General features: G+C 39.9%; 1 protein-coding gene across 3 annotated transcripts in view; it reads left to right on the top strand.

Annotated features, from left to right (window-relative positions):
• Positions 1 to 15,201, top strand: part of EBAG9 (estrogen receptor binding site associated antigen 9) — a 46,617-nt gene extending 31,416 nt beyond the window's left edge. For all 3 annotated transcript variants that reach the window (XM_045007154.1, XM_045007153.1, XM_045007152.1), the window contains exons 5-7: positions 4,939 to 5,046; positions 6,725 to 6,816; positions 14,646 to 15,201. In XM_045007154.1, coding sequence (XP_044863089.1) covers positions 4,939 to 5,046; positions 6,725 to 6,816; positions 14,646 to 14,766 — 321 coding nt within the window. In that variant the 3' untranslated portion in view covers positions 14,767 to 15,201. The remainder of the gene's footprint in view (positions 1 to 4,938; positions 5,047 to 6,724; positions 6,817 to 14,645) is intronic.
• The last annotated feature ends 3,527 nt before the right edge of the window (positions 15,202 to 18,728 follow it).

Here is an 18,728-nt window from a genome sequence, read left to right as displayed (position 1 = left end):
GAAAATATACAGTTCCAGACATGCCTGTCTAATACAGAAGTTGTATTATAAATAAGGCTGTCGATTAATTGAAATTTATTAAATATTTTGGATGTTTTTCTACATTTTTCAAATATATTGATTTCACTTACAACACAGAATACAAAGTGTACAGTGCTTACTTTATATTATTTTTATTACAATTATTCATACTATAAAAATTATAAAAGAAATAGTATTTTTCAATGTATCTCATACAAGTACCAAAGCAATCTCTTTATCATGAAAGCACAACTTACAAATGTAGATTTGTGTGTGGGCGGGGAGGGTTGTTATATAACTGCACTCAAAAACAAAGCAATGTAGAACTTTAGAGCCTTCAAGTCTACTCAGTCCTAATTCTTGTGCAGCCAATTGCTAAGAGAAAAAAGTTTGTTTACGTTTACGGGAGATAATGCTGCCTGCTTCTTATTTGTAATGTCACCTGAAAGTGAGAACAGACGTTTGCATGGCATTTTTGTAGCTGGCATTGCAAGGTATGTAAGTGCCAGACATGCTAAAGATTCATATGCCCCTTCATGCTTCAGCCACCATTCCAGAGGACATGCTCTATGCTGATGATGCTCGTTTTAAAAAAAAAACAACAATGCGCTAATTAAATTTGTGACTGAAATCTTTGGGGAATAACTATATGTCTGCTGCTCTGTGTTTTACCCAACTTCTGCCATATATTTCGTGTTAAAGCAGTCTCACATGATGACCCAGCATGTTGTTCATTTTAAGAACACTTTCACTGCAGATTTGACAAAACGGGAAGAAGGTACCAATGTGAGATTTCCAAAGATAGCCACAGCACTCAACCCAAGATTTAAGAATCTGAAGTGCCTTCCTAAATCTAAGAGGGACGGGGTGTGGAACATGCTTTCAGAAGTCTTAAAAGAGTAACACTCCTATGTGGAAACTACAGAACCCTAACCACCGAAAAAGAAAATCAACCTTCTGCTGGTGACATCTGACTCAGATGATGAAAAAGAACATGCGTTGGTCTGCACAGCTCTGGATCGTTATAGAGCAGAACCCATCATCAGCATGGACACGTCCTCTGGAATGGTGGCCAAAGCATGAAGGGACATACAAATCTTTAGAATGGCATATAAATGTCTTGCAACGCCGGCTACAACAGTGTTATGCAAACGCCTATTCTCACTTTCAGGTGACGTAGACAAGAAGCAGGCAGTATTATCTCCTGCAAATGTAAACAAACTTGTCTGAGCGATTGGCTGAACAAGCAGTAGGACTGAGTGGACTTTTGGCTCTAAAGTTTTACATTGTTTTATTTTTGAATTCAGTTATTTTTGTAACTTTCTTGATAAAGAGATTGCACTGCAGTACTTGTATTAAGTGAATTGAAAAATACGATTTATTTTATTTTTACAGTGCAAATATTTATAATAAAAAATAAATATAAAGTGAGCACTATATACTTTCTGTTCTGTGTTTGTAATTGAAATCAATATATGTGGAAAACATCCAAAAATATTTATATAAATAGTATTCTGGTTTATTTAATAGCGCAATTAATCACGATTACTTTTTTTAATTGCTTGACAACTCTAATTATAAACTATAAAGAGGCTGCACTGCTATTTTGAGTAATTAGTCGTCTTTGTAAATATTCTGTTCTGCCCCAGTGTTTAGGTTTGTTACCTAATATGATAAAACTGCATATCAAAATCATACAAGCTTGGCTGGGCCTTTCTTACTTTCATAGAATCATAGAATATCAGGGTTGGAAGGGACCTCAGGAGGTCATCTAGACCAACCCCCTGCTCAAAGCAGGACCAATTCCCAACTAAATCATCCCAGCCAGGGCTTTGTCAAGCCTGACCATAAAAACCTCTAAGGAAGGAGATTCCACCACCTCCCTAGGTAACCCATTCCAGTGCTTCACCACCCTCCTAGTGCAAAAGTTTTTCCTAATATTCAACCTAAACCTCCCCCCACTGCAACTTGAGACCATTACTCCTTGTTCTGTCATCAGGTACCACTGAGAACAGTCTAGATCCATCCTCTTTGGAACCCCCTTTCAGGTAGCTGAAAGCAGCTATCAAATCCCCCCTCATTCTTCTCTTCTGCAGACTAAACAATCCCAGTTCCCTCAGCCTCTCCTCATAAGTCATGTGCTCCAGTCCCCTAATCATTTTTGTTGCCCTCCGCTGGACTCTTTCCAATAATTCCACATCCTTCTTGTAGTGTGGGGCCCAAAACTGGTCACAGTACTCCAGATGAGGCCTCACCAATGTCAAATAGAGGGGAATGATCACATCCCTTGATCTGCTGGCAATGTCCCTACTTATAAAGCCCAAAATGCCGTTAGCCTTCTTGGCAACAAGGGCACACTGTTGACTCATATCCAGCTTCTCGTCCACTGTAACCCCTAGGTCCTTTTCTGCAGAACTTCTTCCTAGCCATTCGGTCCCTAGTTTCTAACAGTGAATGGGATTCTTCCGTCCGAAGTGCAGGACTCTGCACTTGTCCTTGTTGAACCTCATCAGGTTTCTTTTGGCCCAGTCCTCTAATTTGTCTAGGTCCTTCTGTATCCTATCCCTACCCTCCAGCATATCTACCACTCCTCCAACTTTAGTGTCATCTGCAAACTTGCTGAGAGTGCAGTCCACACCATCCTCCAGATCATTAATGAAGATATTGAACAAAACCGGCCCCAGGACCGATCCTTGGGGCACTCCACTTGAAACGGGCTGCCAACTAGACATGGAGCCGTTGGTCACTACCCGTTGAGCCCGATGATCTAGCCAGCTTTCTATCCACCTTATAGTCCAATCATCAAACATTTGACTAGATCCACATCGGTCTCCTGGATAAAAACGGAGGTGTTTCAGTTGAAGAACTGCACAAAACTGCACTTGACAATACTGTCAATACATTCTCTAAGGGTATGTCTACATTCGACCTGGAAGAAAACAGAAGTGTAGCTGTGGCAGCACAAGCAGAGTAAGGAGCTAGATCCCCCTAGTATGATCCCTCCAGGACACTAAGTACCTACTCATGGCTGCTATTCCCTCACACTGCTCATGGTGCTGCTTCTACACTTCTATTTTTAGCACGCTAGCTTGATCAGAGTTAACATAGATATGTCTCCTCCAGCTGGAAATTACACCAGCTTGAATGTAGACATACCCAAAGTTCTGTTGTTTTAGTTTGCTTTCTTCTGCAAATGGTGACGTGTCTTCTGGGCAGTACTTGGGGAACTCCCCATATCTTGATAGGCCTTTCCTGACACATCCTTGAGAAACGTGAAAAGAGGAGTACATGCTTTTTGTTCCTAGCTCTGTTTATTTGGTGATTGTATTTAATAGCTTGGCTTGAATCTGTTTAACTTGCCTCTTTTTTTCCTTTTCCTTAACATCTCTGGGGTATTTGGGTCCCATTGCTTTGTGCTGGTGACAGCTGGAGCACAGAAAGATTTTAACTTGGTAATTCTGTCTTTTCTCTGTCCCTGGGTCTAGCAGTACCAGGAAATGAGTCTGTGGTTGGTTGGTTGGTCCATATTTGTAGTTACATGTAGTGTTGTTAAATGCATACTTTGGTTTCAGTGTGGAAATCCTTCAGCTGGTGAAGCAGAGGTGCATACTCAAAAGTTGAGATTCTTATTGTTTGTGGAATGACCACCATGGATTGTCAGCAGGTATGAACTTTGAACCTCCAGCCCAAAAGCACAGACCTCTATCATTTGTGCTAAAGGAGTCACTTGGCTGGTGGAGACTTGTGATTTGGTACTGAATTTCCCAGGTTCAGGCCCTGCTGATGAATCATGGTGGTTTTATTACAAAGTGGTGGCCTGTATTGGGATTTGAATTTCTGTGGATTTCAGATGCTAGAAACAGAATATGTGTAGGCTCTTAACTTGTATGAGGGTAAGCCACTAAAAAGGCACATGATCTCTTAGTCAAACCCCGTTGCCAACTCTGTCTGCATATCTATTCAAGGGACACCATCGTAGGACCCAACCACATCAGCCACACCATTAAGGGCTCATTCACTTGCACATCTACCAATGTGATATATGCCATCATTTGCTAGCAATGCCCTTCTGCCATGTACCTTGGCCAAACCAAAAAGTCTCTACGCAAAAGAATAAGTGAACACAAATCAGACATCAAGAATTGTAACATTCAAAAACCAGTAGGAGAGCACTTCAGTCTTCCTGGACACTCAATAACAGACTTAAAAGTCACCATTCTTCAACAAAAAACCTTCAAAAATAAACTTCAACGAGAAACTGCAGAACTGGAATTAATTTGCAAACTCGACACCATCAAATTAGGCCTGAAAAAAGACTGGGATGGCTGGGTCACTATAAAAAATAATAATAATTTTTCCTCTGTTGAGATTCACCCCTTCTTGTCAACTGTTGGGAATGGGCCACATACAGCCTAATTGAATTGACCTCCTTAGCACTGACGCCCCCACACACACTTGGTAAGGCAACTCCCATCTTTTCATGTGCTGTATATTTACACCTGCTTACTGTATTTTCCACTCCATGCATCTGATGAAGTGGGTTATGTCCCACAAAAGCTTATGCCCAAATAAATTTTAGTCTCTAAGGTGCCACAAGGACTCCTCGTTGTTTTTAGTCACCGTGTTACATTTACTGACTTGCCTTTCAAGAAGAAGAAACTTCTATGTGTGTCTATCTGTACTGCTAAAAGTGGAACACACAAAGAAATTACCAGGCATTGGAAAAAAAATAAATAAAAGAAGGACACTAAATTATTTAAAGGGATGTTTTGTGGCATTTTGTCTATTACACTACACCTATATATTTTATTATAGCACTGAAAAAAGAGTATTGTGCTCTTATTAGCTCTCAATGGTAGTCTAAAACTCTGACTTCCTCTCTCTTCTTCTTTCCCCCTTTTCAATGTTGTCTTTCAGATTGTTATTAAAAAAAGAGAACCTTTAAATTTTGGGATCCCAGATGGAAATGCAGGATTTTCTAGTAGATTAGCAGCTACACAAGATATTCCTTTTATTCACCAGTCTGTAAGTATGCTATGTGTTTCGATTCTTATTTATATGGCCGTGTGTCTGCTCTTCAGTAGAGAGAAAGGTCTGGCGGGGGTAGGAGGGATATTAAGTATCTATAAAGTACCTGAATTGTTGATAAAGAATAAGAGCTATTTGAGCAGGCGATGCTGAATTGGAATTGGTGAATTAGTTGAATTAGTACTGTCTGCCTGGTGTCTGCCTAGCTCTTGAAAAGAGGAGATGAGCAGAAAGGAATGCAAGTCAGCCTGCTGGAAATTAGTCTGAGATACATCCTGACTATTACCATATCTCCTAAACCAGAGCGCTCTAGGCTTTTTGGAGAATACATGTGAATCCCACAGTGAAAGGGCAGGGGAACAATTTGCACTGATCTTCATGCACTTATGCTGGCCATGTTTGCCTTGATAACAGAGGTGTACTAGGACAAGAAATGTGGGGTATAACACCATATGTAAAATGAGGTAATACTTGCCTAACTCAGAGTGTAGGTAGGATTAACTTGTTTGCAAAGTACTCTGAAGATATAAGGTGCTCTATAAATGAGTGATACCTTTTTAGAATGGTTGAATAGGTTTTTTTATAAATATTTAAATTTATTTCTTGCATAACTTCTGCTTCTAATAACCTGTGTCACTGAATTGTAAAAGTACACACGGATAACATACATTTGGTAGGGTTTCTGACGCTAGAAACTTTTGAGTTCTAATTTCAGTCTGTGTGAAAACTGTTGTTAACTTGAAAAGGTAAAAGAGAAGTGGTGAAAGCATCAAGGTTCTTGTTATATCTATTGAGGAACAATAAGAAAGTCATAGAAACTGTCTCAGCGTAGAGAGGAAGGGGAAAAGAGGGTATCAGTCATGAGGAATGAGGGTCTGGTGGAAGGGCACTAGCCTGGAACTCAGGAGATGTGAGTTCAGTTCCCTGCATTGCCACAGACTTCCTGTGTGACCTTCAACAGGTCACTTAGGCTACGTCTACACTAGGAGTATTTTATCAGTAGAGGAATACTACTATACTTGCAAAGCACTCCTGGCGTGGACACAGCTGTACCAGCAAAGTTGTACTGTGCACCAGTAGAGTAAAACCAGCCCCACAAAGGGTAAAACAAGCAATAATAGTAAAAGTGCAGTTTTGCTGATATAACTGCATATACACTAGGGGCTTATTCAGGGATCACATTGCTTCCCGTTACCTTAATTGAGGCCATATGAGTACCTAAGATAGATAATGATTGATACTTCCCCCACTTTCCAATCTATAGTATGTGGATGAGTAGCAGTGGGTGGGGACTTTGCTAGAATCTAGAAAATTCTGGAATCTAGGCAGATGTTTTAGTACCTCTTTCTAAAGAAAGCAGGCTAGCTCCATCAGTATTTGTCTTCATTGCGATCAAATCAGTAGCTGTTTCTCACTTCTTCAGTGTGGTTTGTTAGGGGGTTTTGATTTTGGGGTGCGTTTTTTTTTTTTTTTTTTAGTTGGGGGATGGTTGGGAAACTCAAAACAATCCTGGCTGGTACTAGGAGAAGATCTTTCCATATTGTCATAAAGCAGATTTATAAAACCCTTAACACTAAATAGCCTTGCTTTCTGAGTTTCAACATAGTTTTATCTGGAAATATGGTGGGGAGATGGTTTGCGTACGTCTATTATATTCTTGGTCTTTTGTTTTCAGCCTGAATTGGGAGACTTGGATACCTGGCAGGAAAATACTAATGCCTGGGAAGAAGAGGAAGATGCTGCCTGGCAGGCAGAAGAAGTTCTTAGGTAATTTAAACAATTCTGTATCTGACCAGGCTCGAGCAATTTTTAGCACAATCATATTTTAGCCAATTTAGCAATCCTACTTTATTTGCGGAACATGCATTACATAGGATTTCACTCTCTCCCCCTTCCGTGCCCCCCCCCCCATCTTCAATATATACAAATTTTATACCATACGCTTTTCTTCCATTAAGACTTTATTCACACATGCCAAGAATTTGGCATGTTAAACACTTGTTTATATAATAAGAATAATGGGATTTTATATAGCAAGGAGCAGTTTTAATTACTTTACATTCTAGAAATAATAAAGATAAAGTGTACTCTGCACAGTGCTACATTAAAACTAAAAAAAAATTTGAGTCACTAGAGTATACAAATAGTAAAATCACAATTAGAAACCTTGATGTACCAATAGCATCTTTCAACTTGATGATTCCTGAAGCACTTACGGAATACAGACATAGCAGTGTGCTGTTAAATTCAAAGATGGGAAATGTTGGACAACAGTTTAGGACAGTATGTGAGGAATCAGTGGTGGTTTTTATTTTGTTTGTTTGTTTTTTTTAGTTGAAAATTCAGCGTAAATATTAAGTACATAAATTCTTGAATCCACACTGACTCAACCATATTCTTACTAGTTTAGTTAAAATAACAAATAGGACTTTCTGTAAACATCACTAGTTTACTACACAGTGTCAGTATTAATATTTTATTAAAATTTCTGAACACTTATTAAAATCAGAGGGGAGAAGGGACACTGTGACAGCTCTGGAATGGCAAGGCATATAGTACAATATACACAATTTTAGGATATTTATATCCTTTTGCAGTCTTGTGATGAAGGCTGTCCGTGCGCAATCATGCTCAAAGACTGTTCTGTTTAAATTCTTGTACTGTGTTCATCACCACAGTATTTGTTTTTGGAACGCTTTTTTTCATGTGTTTAACAACTGAGAGAATGGGTTAAGCACATTATTTTTGAACAATACCAGTTTCAGATTTTGGAAATTACATTTTGTCCATATTGAATTATGATAAAATAATTTCAGCACTCCCCTAGTCTGGCAATTTAATTGTTGTGCAGTATAATATAAATAAATGTAAAAATACAGCTTGAATACATTATTATAGCTGCACAGTTCATATCATAGTCAGGAATGTAAAGGTTTCCATTGGCAGTGTTAACTTGGCTCTGTTTTCTGTCTTTCTGTTTTATCCTCCTGCATTTTATACCATAAGCAAGAATACTAAGCTACACATTTTAACTGGAAAAGATTGACGAGAACATTGTCTGTACATGTAGCGTGGCTGAGTTAACATTGCTGTTGATACTTTATATTTCCTGACTTAATTTTTAATTGGGGAAACTTCTCAGTGCACTGACGTGTTTTCCTTTGTTTTAAAAAAGAAAAATGGAGAAAGGCAAAAGCTAACTATCCCAGTTAGGCTGAATGTCACACCTTCTGCTTGGTGGAGGGCAGAGAATCCACCTCTCTGACTGCAGCAGCTATTGAGACAGTTTTTGCTAGGCTCTCATAACAGGGCAGCAGCACATCTGTTTACGTTGTAACAAACGTATTGTCATTCACTGTGCTCAGTTTCCATGGGTGCAGTAGAGAGGGGGAGCTGCAAAGAAACCAGTTGCAATTCCTTAATTCTGGGGTAGGGTGTATGCAGTCCCTGTCTTAAGAGCTGCTGTGGAGTATATCATATTAGCTGGCCCTATGGTCTCAAAACGGGCTTTTCTTCAGCCAGAGGTTGCCAAACTGCAGTGCACTCCAGCCATGCTCCAATAATTCCCTGCCTGGGTGCTAAGGACTGCAGAGGGGTGATGTAGGAGCTAGGGAGCTAAGCCAACTAAGAGGATCTGGCTGCCTGCTGGTTCATTTGCACTGCAAGATTGGGGTAGTGGGTCAGGAAACTGCTCAGAATCTTGCATACATTTCATACGTTTGTCCTAGTGTCTCATTTACATTGCGGTGCTGTTTCTGGAAGGAGAATATCATCTTCCCTGAGTCAGGCAAAAAGATCAAAATGTCCTTCCAAAATCTTATAGATTGAAAGTACTTTCATGCACTAATAGGTGGATTTCTGTGTGTTGTATGTATATACAGTACATGCAGAACAATTATACTGCTGAATGTTGACTTGTATTAGAGATTTTTAACATTTTATTTTCATCCTTTGTCTCAACATGCATGTCAAAATCTTTCCTGTCCTCCCATACTAGTCTCTGGGTCTTCTTCCATGCAGTCCTCTGGCCGATATGGTCCTTTGTGCTTCTGCCCCTCCTCCTTCAAGTCACTTCTGAATATGCACTTTTCTCCAAAATCCTGCACACTGTAATCCTCCCCTCTGGACTGGGTTAATTTGCAAGGGATTAATAAGAGGGAATGCTGGAATTCACCAGAGGTTTGCTCTGCTTTCACTGTCTGGTCATTCTTTCTGCTTTTGTTGAGTCTCTCTTGCCTGACTTCATCTATGCGTTGCCCAGATTAAGTTGTAAGCTCTTTGTGGCAGAGGCCTTGACTTCATCTCCATCTGTAAAGTGCCTAGGCCAACTTCGGTGCCTGTTCTTAGGCACTGAGCTCCAAATCTGACTGCTAGATAAATGACTCCTCTCTACTGTCCTCCCTCCAGTCCCCATTGAAGTCAGTGGCAGCGGGTGCCCAGAAACTTGAGTTGTTTTTATTATCTATATTTTGGTTTAGGTGCCTAACTATGGGCATCCAGATTTGGTTCTGGCAGGTTGTGGGCACTGTATTCATGAGAAAAGGAACAAACTTAGCCTCGAACAGATTCTGTTTCTTCTTTAACCTTTTCATAGATTTCAAGGCCAGAAGGGACCACTGTGATCGTATAGTCTGACCTCATATATAACACAGGCCATAGAACTGCCCCAAAATAATTCTTAGACACGTCTTTTAGAAAAAACATCCAATCTTGATTCAAAAATTGTCAGTGAAGGAGAATCCCTCATGACCATTGGTAAGTTGCTCCAATGATTAATTATTCTCAGTATTAAAAACTTCTTATTTCCAATCTAAAATTGTCTAGCTTCAACTTCCGGACATTGGGTCGTGTTCTACTTTTCTCTGGTAAATTGAAGAGCCAGTCATTAAATATTTTTTCCCTACCTACCATATCTAGTTTTATACTAGTTTGATCATTCACCACCATTTAAGCTCTTTTGGTAGAGAATATTTAAAATTCTAGATAGTGACCTGTAAACTTGAAACAGCAGCAAAAAGTTGTATCTTACTACAGCAAAGTCAGTTGATATAGCTATAATATCACAGGAGATATAACGGCGACAATAATTCACCATTGATGTGTGCATCTTTGTGAGAGCTCCTTTTCGTCATGCATGTTATTGCATGTGTGGTGTCTACAAAACAAAAATGGCTTGGTTTGCCAGCAGAGGGTGCAGTAAACCACCTAAGAATCTTAGTGCAGGCAGGAATTTTCTGTGTAACTTGCAGTTTAAAGAGCGAGCATATGAACTGTTGGCAGTAGTTGTGATTACTAAGCCTTTGAGTGCTGCCATTAGCTCTCGTTAGTGCTAAATATTTAGTTCCACATGACTTTGATAAATACCATTATTTTTACATGTATGAAGTATTTGCATAGGTGGTATCGTCACACGCAGCCTTTCGTTTTCCCTCTCTCTCCCACCAAAATCACTGCGCCAGAATTTCCTTTTGGTGGGTTAGTAGTAGGCTGTTGCTGTGAAACACAGAGCAGCATGTCTGCTATTCAGGATGCTAGGATGAGGGAAAGCTGCAGATTTTAAAATAAAGATCCTTGATGCAGGCTGTTGGCACTCCCTTGGGATTTAGAGTACTAGTCTACAAGACTGATGGTGAATAGCTCCACAGCGTCTCTTGACATCATATCTGTTGTTCAGCTGATCTAAGTTAGTTTGCCTAATAGTTGTTAGTAATCCTCCTGAGGCTTAAACCCATTAGTTGTTCTGCCTCAGTGACTGGAAGTAATGGATTCCTGTCGTCTTTACAACCATCTTTTACACATATGCAGATAATGTTCCTCAAAGAAGCACATGTTCATCTCTATTCTCTTGATTCCTAAGCTGGCCCATGTAGGACAGAAGAGCTGCCTTCATGTTTGTGATATTCCTACATCTAGGCACAAGGAATGCAGGCTGTACCTACAGTATGGGGAACTGCCTCAAGGAAAGCAGAGACTCTGAAAATGATTTAGGGGTTATAATGGACAAGCAAGTCAGCACAAGCTCCCTAGTGTGATGCTGTGCCCCAAAGGATTAATGTGCTCCTTGGGTGTATATATGGGAGTAAGAGTAAGGAGGTGATTTTACCTCCATATGAGACATTGGTGAGAGTGATGCTGGAATACTGAAAACAGTTCTGGTGTCCATTTTTAAAAGGATGTTGAAAAATTGGAAAGGATGCAGAAGAGAGAGACAAAAAGTAATTTGAAGATTGGAGAAAATGCCTTACAGTGAGTGACGTAAAGAGCTTGATTTGTTAAGTTTATCGAAAAGAAGATTGAGAGGTGACCTTATTGCTGTATATAAGAACACGAGACCGGTCATACTGGGGCAGACCAATGGTCCATGTAGCCCAGTATCCTGTCTTCTGACAGTGGCCAATGCCAAGTGCTTCAGAGGGAATGAACAGAACACGTAATCATCAAGTGATCCATCCCCTGTCACCCATTTCCAGCTTCTGGCAAACAAAGGTTAGGGACACTTCAGAGGGACACTACAAGAACATTCCCGGGGAGAAATACCAGGTACTAATGGGCTCTTTAGTCTGGCAGAGAAAGGCACAACAAGAACCAATGGCTGGAAGCTGGAGCCAGATCAATTCAAATTAGAAATGATGTACACATTTTTAACAGTGAGAGTGATTTAACTATTAGAACAAACCGCGGGAAGGGGTACATTCTCCATCTCCTGATGTTTTCAGATCAAGACTGCCTGCCTTTCTGGAAGTTACGCTTTAGCCAAACACATGTTATTGGACCCTACAAGGGTAACTGGGTAAAATGTAATGGTCTGTGTTATACAGGTCAGATTAGATGATCTAGTCTTCTCTCAACTTTCTCTCTGATTCTGCCTATACAATTAATATAACATTGGACTTCTGTGAGTATGCATTCTTTATTTAAATGGATTAATTTATTATTCACTAAAAACCTCACATCCTCCCCACTGCCTAACCCTTACTCCCCCATTCTAATTATTCTTTCCAACATGAACTGCTCTGCTATCACTGAATCTCATTTTTTGATATTACCCTATCTTCCAGTTCATCAAAACTCTCATGTTTTAATACTAGCCTTCAGAAAACGTGCAAGAGAGCTGGCAGATTTATTGTGTACATATTAAGTAGCCTATTCCATGCCACCATCATTAACAAAAGCATGGAATAATACTGGATCCAGGATACTCCATACATCTTTATCTGTTATTGCTTATCAAATACAGAAGATGGCGTCAGTCCCTCACTGGAGTATGGATTCAGTCACTGTTACTGTGCCACTCACCTCCCACTCCTGGGAAAATGTAACCAGAGGGGAAAATAAAATGAACAAATTCTATCTTGTAATTTTCTAGAGAAACATGATTTTTGTGTGCTCATGGCAACCAGAGAGCTGACCCTTTGAACAAATCCTTCAGACAGTGATGGCCTGGGCTCTGAAAGCGATAGCAGGAAGCCGCTGCCTCAGGGATAGACAGTGTGGAATAGGTTGATGTTTATTTTGCTTTTTAATTTCTATCCCAGTGGCAACCTGATACAGAGGCCATACTACTTTAAATTAAATATGGGCTGAGCAGTGATGTTCTAATCCAGAGTTTGAGGGTTCTCAGGTCTGGTGTTTGTGGTTTCAATCAATGTCTGTTGTTTTAATTTGACATGATAATATTTTTAAGTGAATAAGGACTTGCTCATTAATGTCAGTGGAAGCTAAGCATTCAGCGTTTGGCATAATCAAGCCCAAAATGTTTTAGAAATCTGGGGTATTGAATTATGTTCTGCTATGTGACCTAATAGCTAACTTTAAAAAAAAATTAAAATTGTAGGTAATGGTAAACATCTTAATCCCAGTGTTTAATCTAACCAATTACAATTGAGAAAAAGTAGACTCTACCGACTGTGTTCTTAATTTACAGTTTCTATAAAACTTAAAATTACACACTGATACAAAGCTTTGAGACATCAGAGCAAAAATAGTTTTCTACCATCATGGATTTGCCATGTGTATTTCCCAGTCAGTCTGTACTTGTCCTTAGACTGTCTCCATACAGAGTGAGGAGATGTGATAGCATCCAGTTGTGCATTGTAATGTGAAAATTACACCCTCAGGTACTCTACTGTGTGAGCTCGGAGTTCTGTTAACTTTCTAACTAGTTCTTTAACTCTGAAAACAAATCTAAAAAGGTAGATTAGCCCTTAGTACTCTGGCTCGTTGACCAAGATGGTTAATGCCCAGGTTTAAGGTGGAGAATAAACCCAACTGGGAGGTGCGGCAAATTTGGACACTATTGAGGAACAAGTGGTGTTGCATCAGCAGCTGGAGTTTGTCTAGGCTGCTTTCAATGTATGAGAACTTGACTGACAATAGAGAGGGTGTGGGAAGCGAGGCAGGAGTGTCTGTCTCTCTGCGTCTCAGGGAGGATGTTGAAAGGAAAACCTTTTCCAGCATTTGTATTGAGGGAATGGGCAGGCAAATGAAACTCCTGTTGGGGCACAAAAGAGAAGAGAAACTCGAAGCAAGCAAACTCTTCAGTCTAGAAACCTCAGGTCCTTATTTTGAGTGTTCTGATTCTAGACTAAGGCTGACTGACTTTTTTTAAGTAGCTTGTTTGTATAACTGTATTTACCCTAGTTAATTCCAGTTGTACCTGTGTATGGTGGATGTTTGGAGGACTGATAACTGCAGAAATGCATTTAGAAGAAAGGTCACTGCATGAGATCTAAGAAATTTCACTAGCTCTGTATACAAAGTCTTGCTTATCTTTAAAAGCATGATAGAAAACTGTACATAAAAAATGGAAAAGTAACAACAAAACCAACCAACATTTTAACAAAAGTCTTGGATGCTACATTATTTTATCCTCCCTCCCCCCCAAACTCATTCCAAATATATCTCCCTAGTGATCTTGTGGGTCTCTCACGGATGTGTAAGTGAATCAGTTACATTCTTCCTGTATCTCATGAAATTCTTCAGCTTGTTAAGATGTTCATACTGGGCCTGATCCAAAGCCCTTGAAATCGGTGGGAATCTTTCATTGAGTTCAGTAGGCTTTTTGGATCAAATCCATGAAGCAGTTTCTGCAGTGAAAAAAGTGTGTCTCTTTTAAAAGTGGGACACAAGAGCTTAGCCAGAGCGATTGATATCATACAGCTCAAGAATAAAGTACGACAATTACTGGATTCTGATACAGAGATGCCAACAGATACGATCTATAACCCTTGTCTTCACTGGGGAAAATGCAGTGTAAGAGATCTAACCGAAGCAAAGTTGGACATCAGCTTACTTAAAGTGCAGAATATTCCCTCTTTCAACTAAAGCTTAAACAATCTGAGCATGAGCAAAAAGCAGGTTAACTGATAGCTGCCTAATTAGGAGCACAGGAATAACACAGAATTCCAGGCATTGTTGCTAAAGTGGCTTGCAGGCTCAGTATACTTTAATGCTCACAGTTACCTTTTTCCTGAGGTAAGAAGTTCCGTATTTATTGAAAACATGTAAATAAGAATTGTCTAGCTTCAGCCAGTGTAAAAGGGATCTTGCACTGTTTTCTAAAGGAGTGAATCTGATGTTCTCCCTTCAAATTGCAGGCTGCAGAAGATAGCAGAAAGGGAAAAGAGAGCAGCAGAACAACAAAGGAAGAAAATGGAGAAAGAGGCACAAAGGCTAATGAAGAAAGAACAGAACAAAATTGGTGTAAAACTATCCTAACACAAGCAGTTCTAGGATGACTGTACCAGCAGGAAGGAGAATTCCAGTTTTACGACATAAAGCATCATTTCTATTGATTTAAGTATTTTTAGAACTCAACTCACTGCTTGATTTTAATGCATTCTTCAGGCCATCTTGGAAGCCAGAATTCTTCCATAAAGTATCTTGAACTATTAGTAGTTGGATCTTAAAAATAAAACACCGACCCTGCAAATCATACCTTGATGGAACAATGTTTCCTGCAATAGCCCTATCCCAGCACCCCCCTTATACAAGAACAGTGATTGCTGCAGTGACAGTCTGATGATGGGGACATAAACTCTAACAGATGGTTGAAGCTTAAAGAAAAAAGGGTGTAAATAATTCAGTGGTGGGAAATCTACTGTATTATCTATTATGCTTACCTGAAACGTGTAATTAAATAATTTTAAAGAATTCTTTGCTTCTGTGCTTAATTTCAGAAAATGCACCTTTGCTGTTCTACTCCTAATTGCTTTATTTATTTATTTATATCGGGAAAGATGCTTTAAAAATATGCTTGCATTCTCCTATGTAAGATATTGACCTATACTGAAGAGAGAATAATGCTTCTGTTTCTGTTGAGCTGATCATCATCCATACCGTTGTTTTCTTTTTTATAACAGCAGCAAACAGGCTTTCTGTGGTTGGGGACCAGCAGGGGTGGAAATGAAGTGGGTTTTATATTTTGCTGACACCATTTTCAGTAGTGTCACACTTGCAATCCAAGGAAGGAATGTACAGTAATTGTAGGCAGAAATGTCTCAAGTGGATGAGATTGGCACGGTCACATTTTAATATCAGTCTGACTTGCATACTTTTCTCAGTTTAGATTTGATGCTGCATGCTATTATGGGAGCACATTTATTTATGTAATGTTATTGGGGAAAAAGAATGATTGGTTCTTTAATCACCTTTCTGTATTGGTGAGCTGTTCAGACACTGTATCTATATCTGGTTATTTATATGATCAATGGGATATTAACCACTCTGTTCTAAGCAGATTCCAACTTGGCTAATTGTATTCAGTCTTCCTAAACATTCTCCCAATAAATCTATTGGGTGTGGGAAGATGTTTCTCCTCCTGAAAACTTTAATTCTTGCAACCAGAATGGCTACCATCTTCCAGGCCAAAGATGGCTACATTTCAGTGGTAGTGAACGTTAGATACATTCTGTACTGTACACTAGGATTTTTCTGAAAAGGTTTTGTATACAGGGTAAACTTATTACAAAACAAAAAATGTTACATATACAGCCAAAGCTAAGGCCCAGTCCTATACAACCTACTGATGGTCTCCTGAGCCACAGAAAGCAGTGTGTGGCTGGCTGCACCCCTTTCCCATATACGCAAAAAGCCAACCCCCCATTGGACAACAGCAATTTTTGCTGATAATTCTTGGACCCATTCTCTCTACTACCTCTCATCTGAGGGCCAGATAACCCACTGGATTATCTTCCAGCCTGAAACTGGAGTAAACCTCCCCTCTCCGTGTGTGTGTGTGTGCGTGCGCGCACGCACGCGCGCAATGGTTCTGTTCTGCATATAGTGCTCAGAACTGATAGGTGTCTTGTGGACACAATAAGAAGACAGGTCTTAGATGCCAAGACAGGTTAAGAATGCCCCCACTGTAGGGAAGCTCTCAACTGATGTCAAGTCAGCATACTCTGTACCTATGACAACTGCCCTCTGACCATAAGGTTGGAGTGGCAGGAAGATGGTGGGACAGGAGTGTCACTGCATTGCCTCAGATCTAGCTGGTCTTCAGTTTCTTGGGGATAGTTGTCGACTGGCATAAGTTTAGAGCAACTTTAAAGGTGACTCTAACCCACTCCTGGGACAGGGCAGGTGTGTCATGAGAATGGGGATATAGTAGCCATCTGGTGAAACTTTGTGCTGAACTGATTTTAGCACAAAAGAGAATCTAGGTCCTCATCAGTGCTTCATGTCCCTTCATAGCCGCAATGATGGAGATGCTAAGGAAATTATTCCCAGGCCAATTGTCTGGCTTTTGTGCTCACTAATGCAGAGCATACATAGTTTTGGCTTGGGCTCAGTTTGGCTGGTTTGAAGCTGTAAATGCATTTTGACTTTCAAGATGAAAACAAATGTTTGTCGGGTCTTTAGTATCATTACAACTCTGTTGAACACTTGTCACTGTTAATGCTTAACAGAGAGAATCTGATTCTCTCTGACCTATAGCAACGGAAAAACTTGTTAGAATCACTTGACGTCTTTAAAAATGATTGAACTATGTATGTGGCAGCGTGCCCTCCAAAAATGTTGGGTAGAAAGAATGGAATCTTCCCAGGCCCTGAACACGCTTTCTGGGAAACAATGTTTACTATGAATTGATTTATGCATTTGACAGAATAACAGGGGACAATAGGAAGTCTTGCTTTGCGAATGAGATTATACAAAGAAAATAAATATTCTGTATATTCTGAATCATGATATCACTTAAATTGCTGTCATTTCTAATTGACTACTTTGGAAAAAAATGTTTAAAATAGAGATTCATGCACATCCTATTTACAGTGAAGATTATGAAATATTCAATACCTCCTAACTCTTAAGGTATTGGCTTTTTATAAAATAGTTAACTACTCTGTTTGTTTTTCTCATCATTCGAAGATCAAATATAACTGGCATCCACTTGAAATATCAACAATTTATAAAATATAAATAAAGGAACCAAGATGTAGGCTACATCTTAAAGGATAATTTTGAGATGTGGACTTACAGTGCAATGGACCTAACACTGTATTATTTATATTTAAGTCTGGAGAGTCCTGTATAGTCCTTATGCAGCTGTGATTTTGCACACTCTCCGTATCTTTACCAACCCTCTTTTTTAAGGCTCCCCAGATCTGACTCTCTTCTTATGGGTTGGGCGAGAACCTTTTAGCCAACCATCACCACTCATTTAATTGAAGATGGCTAAGCCCTTAAATTACTTGGGTTTTTTTCTGTGTCCAAGAGCACAGTGTTAAACTAAGACTGCACACACTTTGTTTATAGTGCAGAAGATAAAACAAAGCTATGCATGTTCTTACCTTGGAGATGGAATTGGTATTATATGCTGCTCTAAAAAGGATAAGTCTGACTAGAGATGCCATCCAGTACTGGATGCTGGTATGAGCTTGCATGGTAAATTGGTGCATGAACTCTCCTCTTCTAGTGGTTCATTTTTGCTTTTAATCCTAACCAATAGAATCCTGCTTCTGCAGCTGTGCAAAACCCTATGGCTGCATCTGTCCTATTCATGTCGGCTACACAGCCAGCACTTGCTGGGGCTGGCTGTGCTGAATGCAAGATAAATTCAGGTAACTGAAAATGGAAGGAATATTTGTGGGAATGCTTATGAATTATAAAACACTAACTTACTGCAACTCTTCATTACTTCAGCTGGGCAGTCCCATAACTGTTGGTGTTCCTCAGGTTTCTGTAGTTCTCATCAGCTGACCCTTCCAAATATCATACCTACCTCACTACCCCCAACCTTCATATCTCTGTCCAGCCACCCATTCCAATCCATCCTGTCTCCAAAACTGAACTTTTCATCTTGATTCTCCACCTACTTTCTCTATCACCAGTGGGTATATCTACACTGCAAATAAAAAATCATGTAGCAGTGAGTTTCAGAGCCCCAGTCACCTGACCAGCACTAAAAATAGCCATGTAGCTGTTCCTGCCTGAACTGTGGGACCCAGTGAGGGTGGGGCTGAGGCTCCAGCCTGAGTAGGAACGTGCAAGCCCCAGGAGCCCCTAGTCAGCTGACCCAAGCTCTGCTGTATTTTCTGCAGTGCAGGCATACCCATTGACAACTCTACTTGTTTCTCATCTTCCACTGCATCCTTTCCTTATGTCCTGGCCTTTTGCTCTCTCTTCTCTTCGTTAGTCTTGGCCAGGCCTGCTCCATACATCAATCTTACCTCAGTCTA

This window comes from Mauremys mutica, chromosome 2 (assembly GCF_020497125.1).
Source record: "Mauremys mutica isolate MM-2020 ecotype Southern chromosome 2, ASM2049712v1, whole genome shotgun sequence".
Taxonomy (NCBI): Eukaryota; Metazoa; Chordata; order Testudines; family Geoemydidae; genus Mauremys; species Mauremys mutica.
Note: the sequence above shows the minus strand (reverse complement) of the source record. Positions and strands in the feature narration are given on the sequence as shown.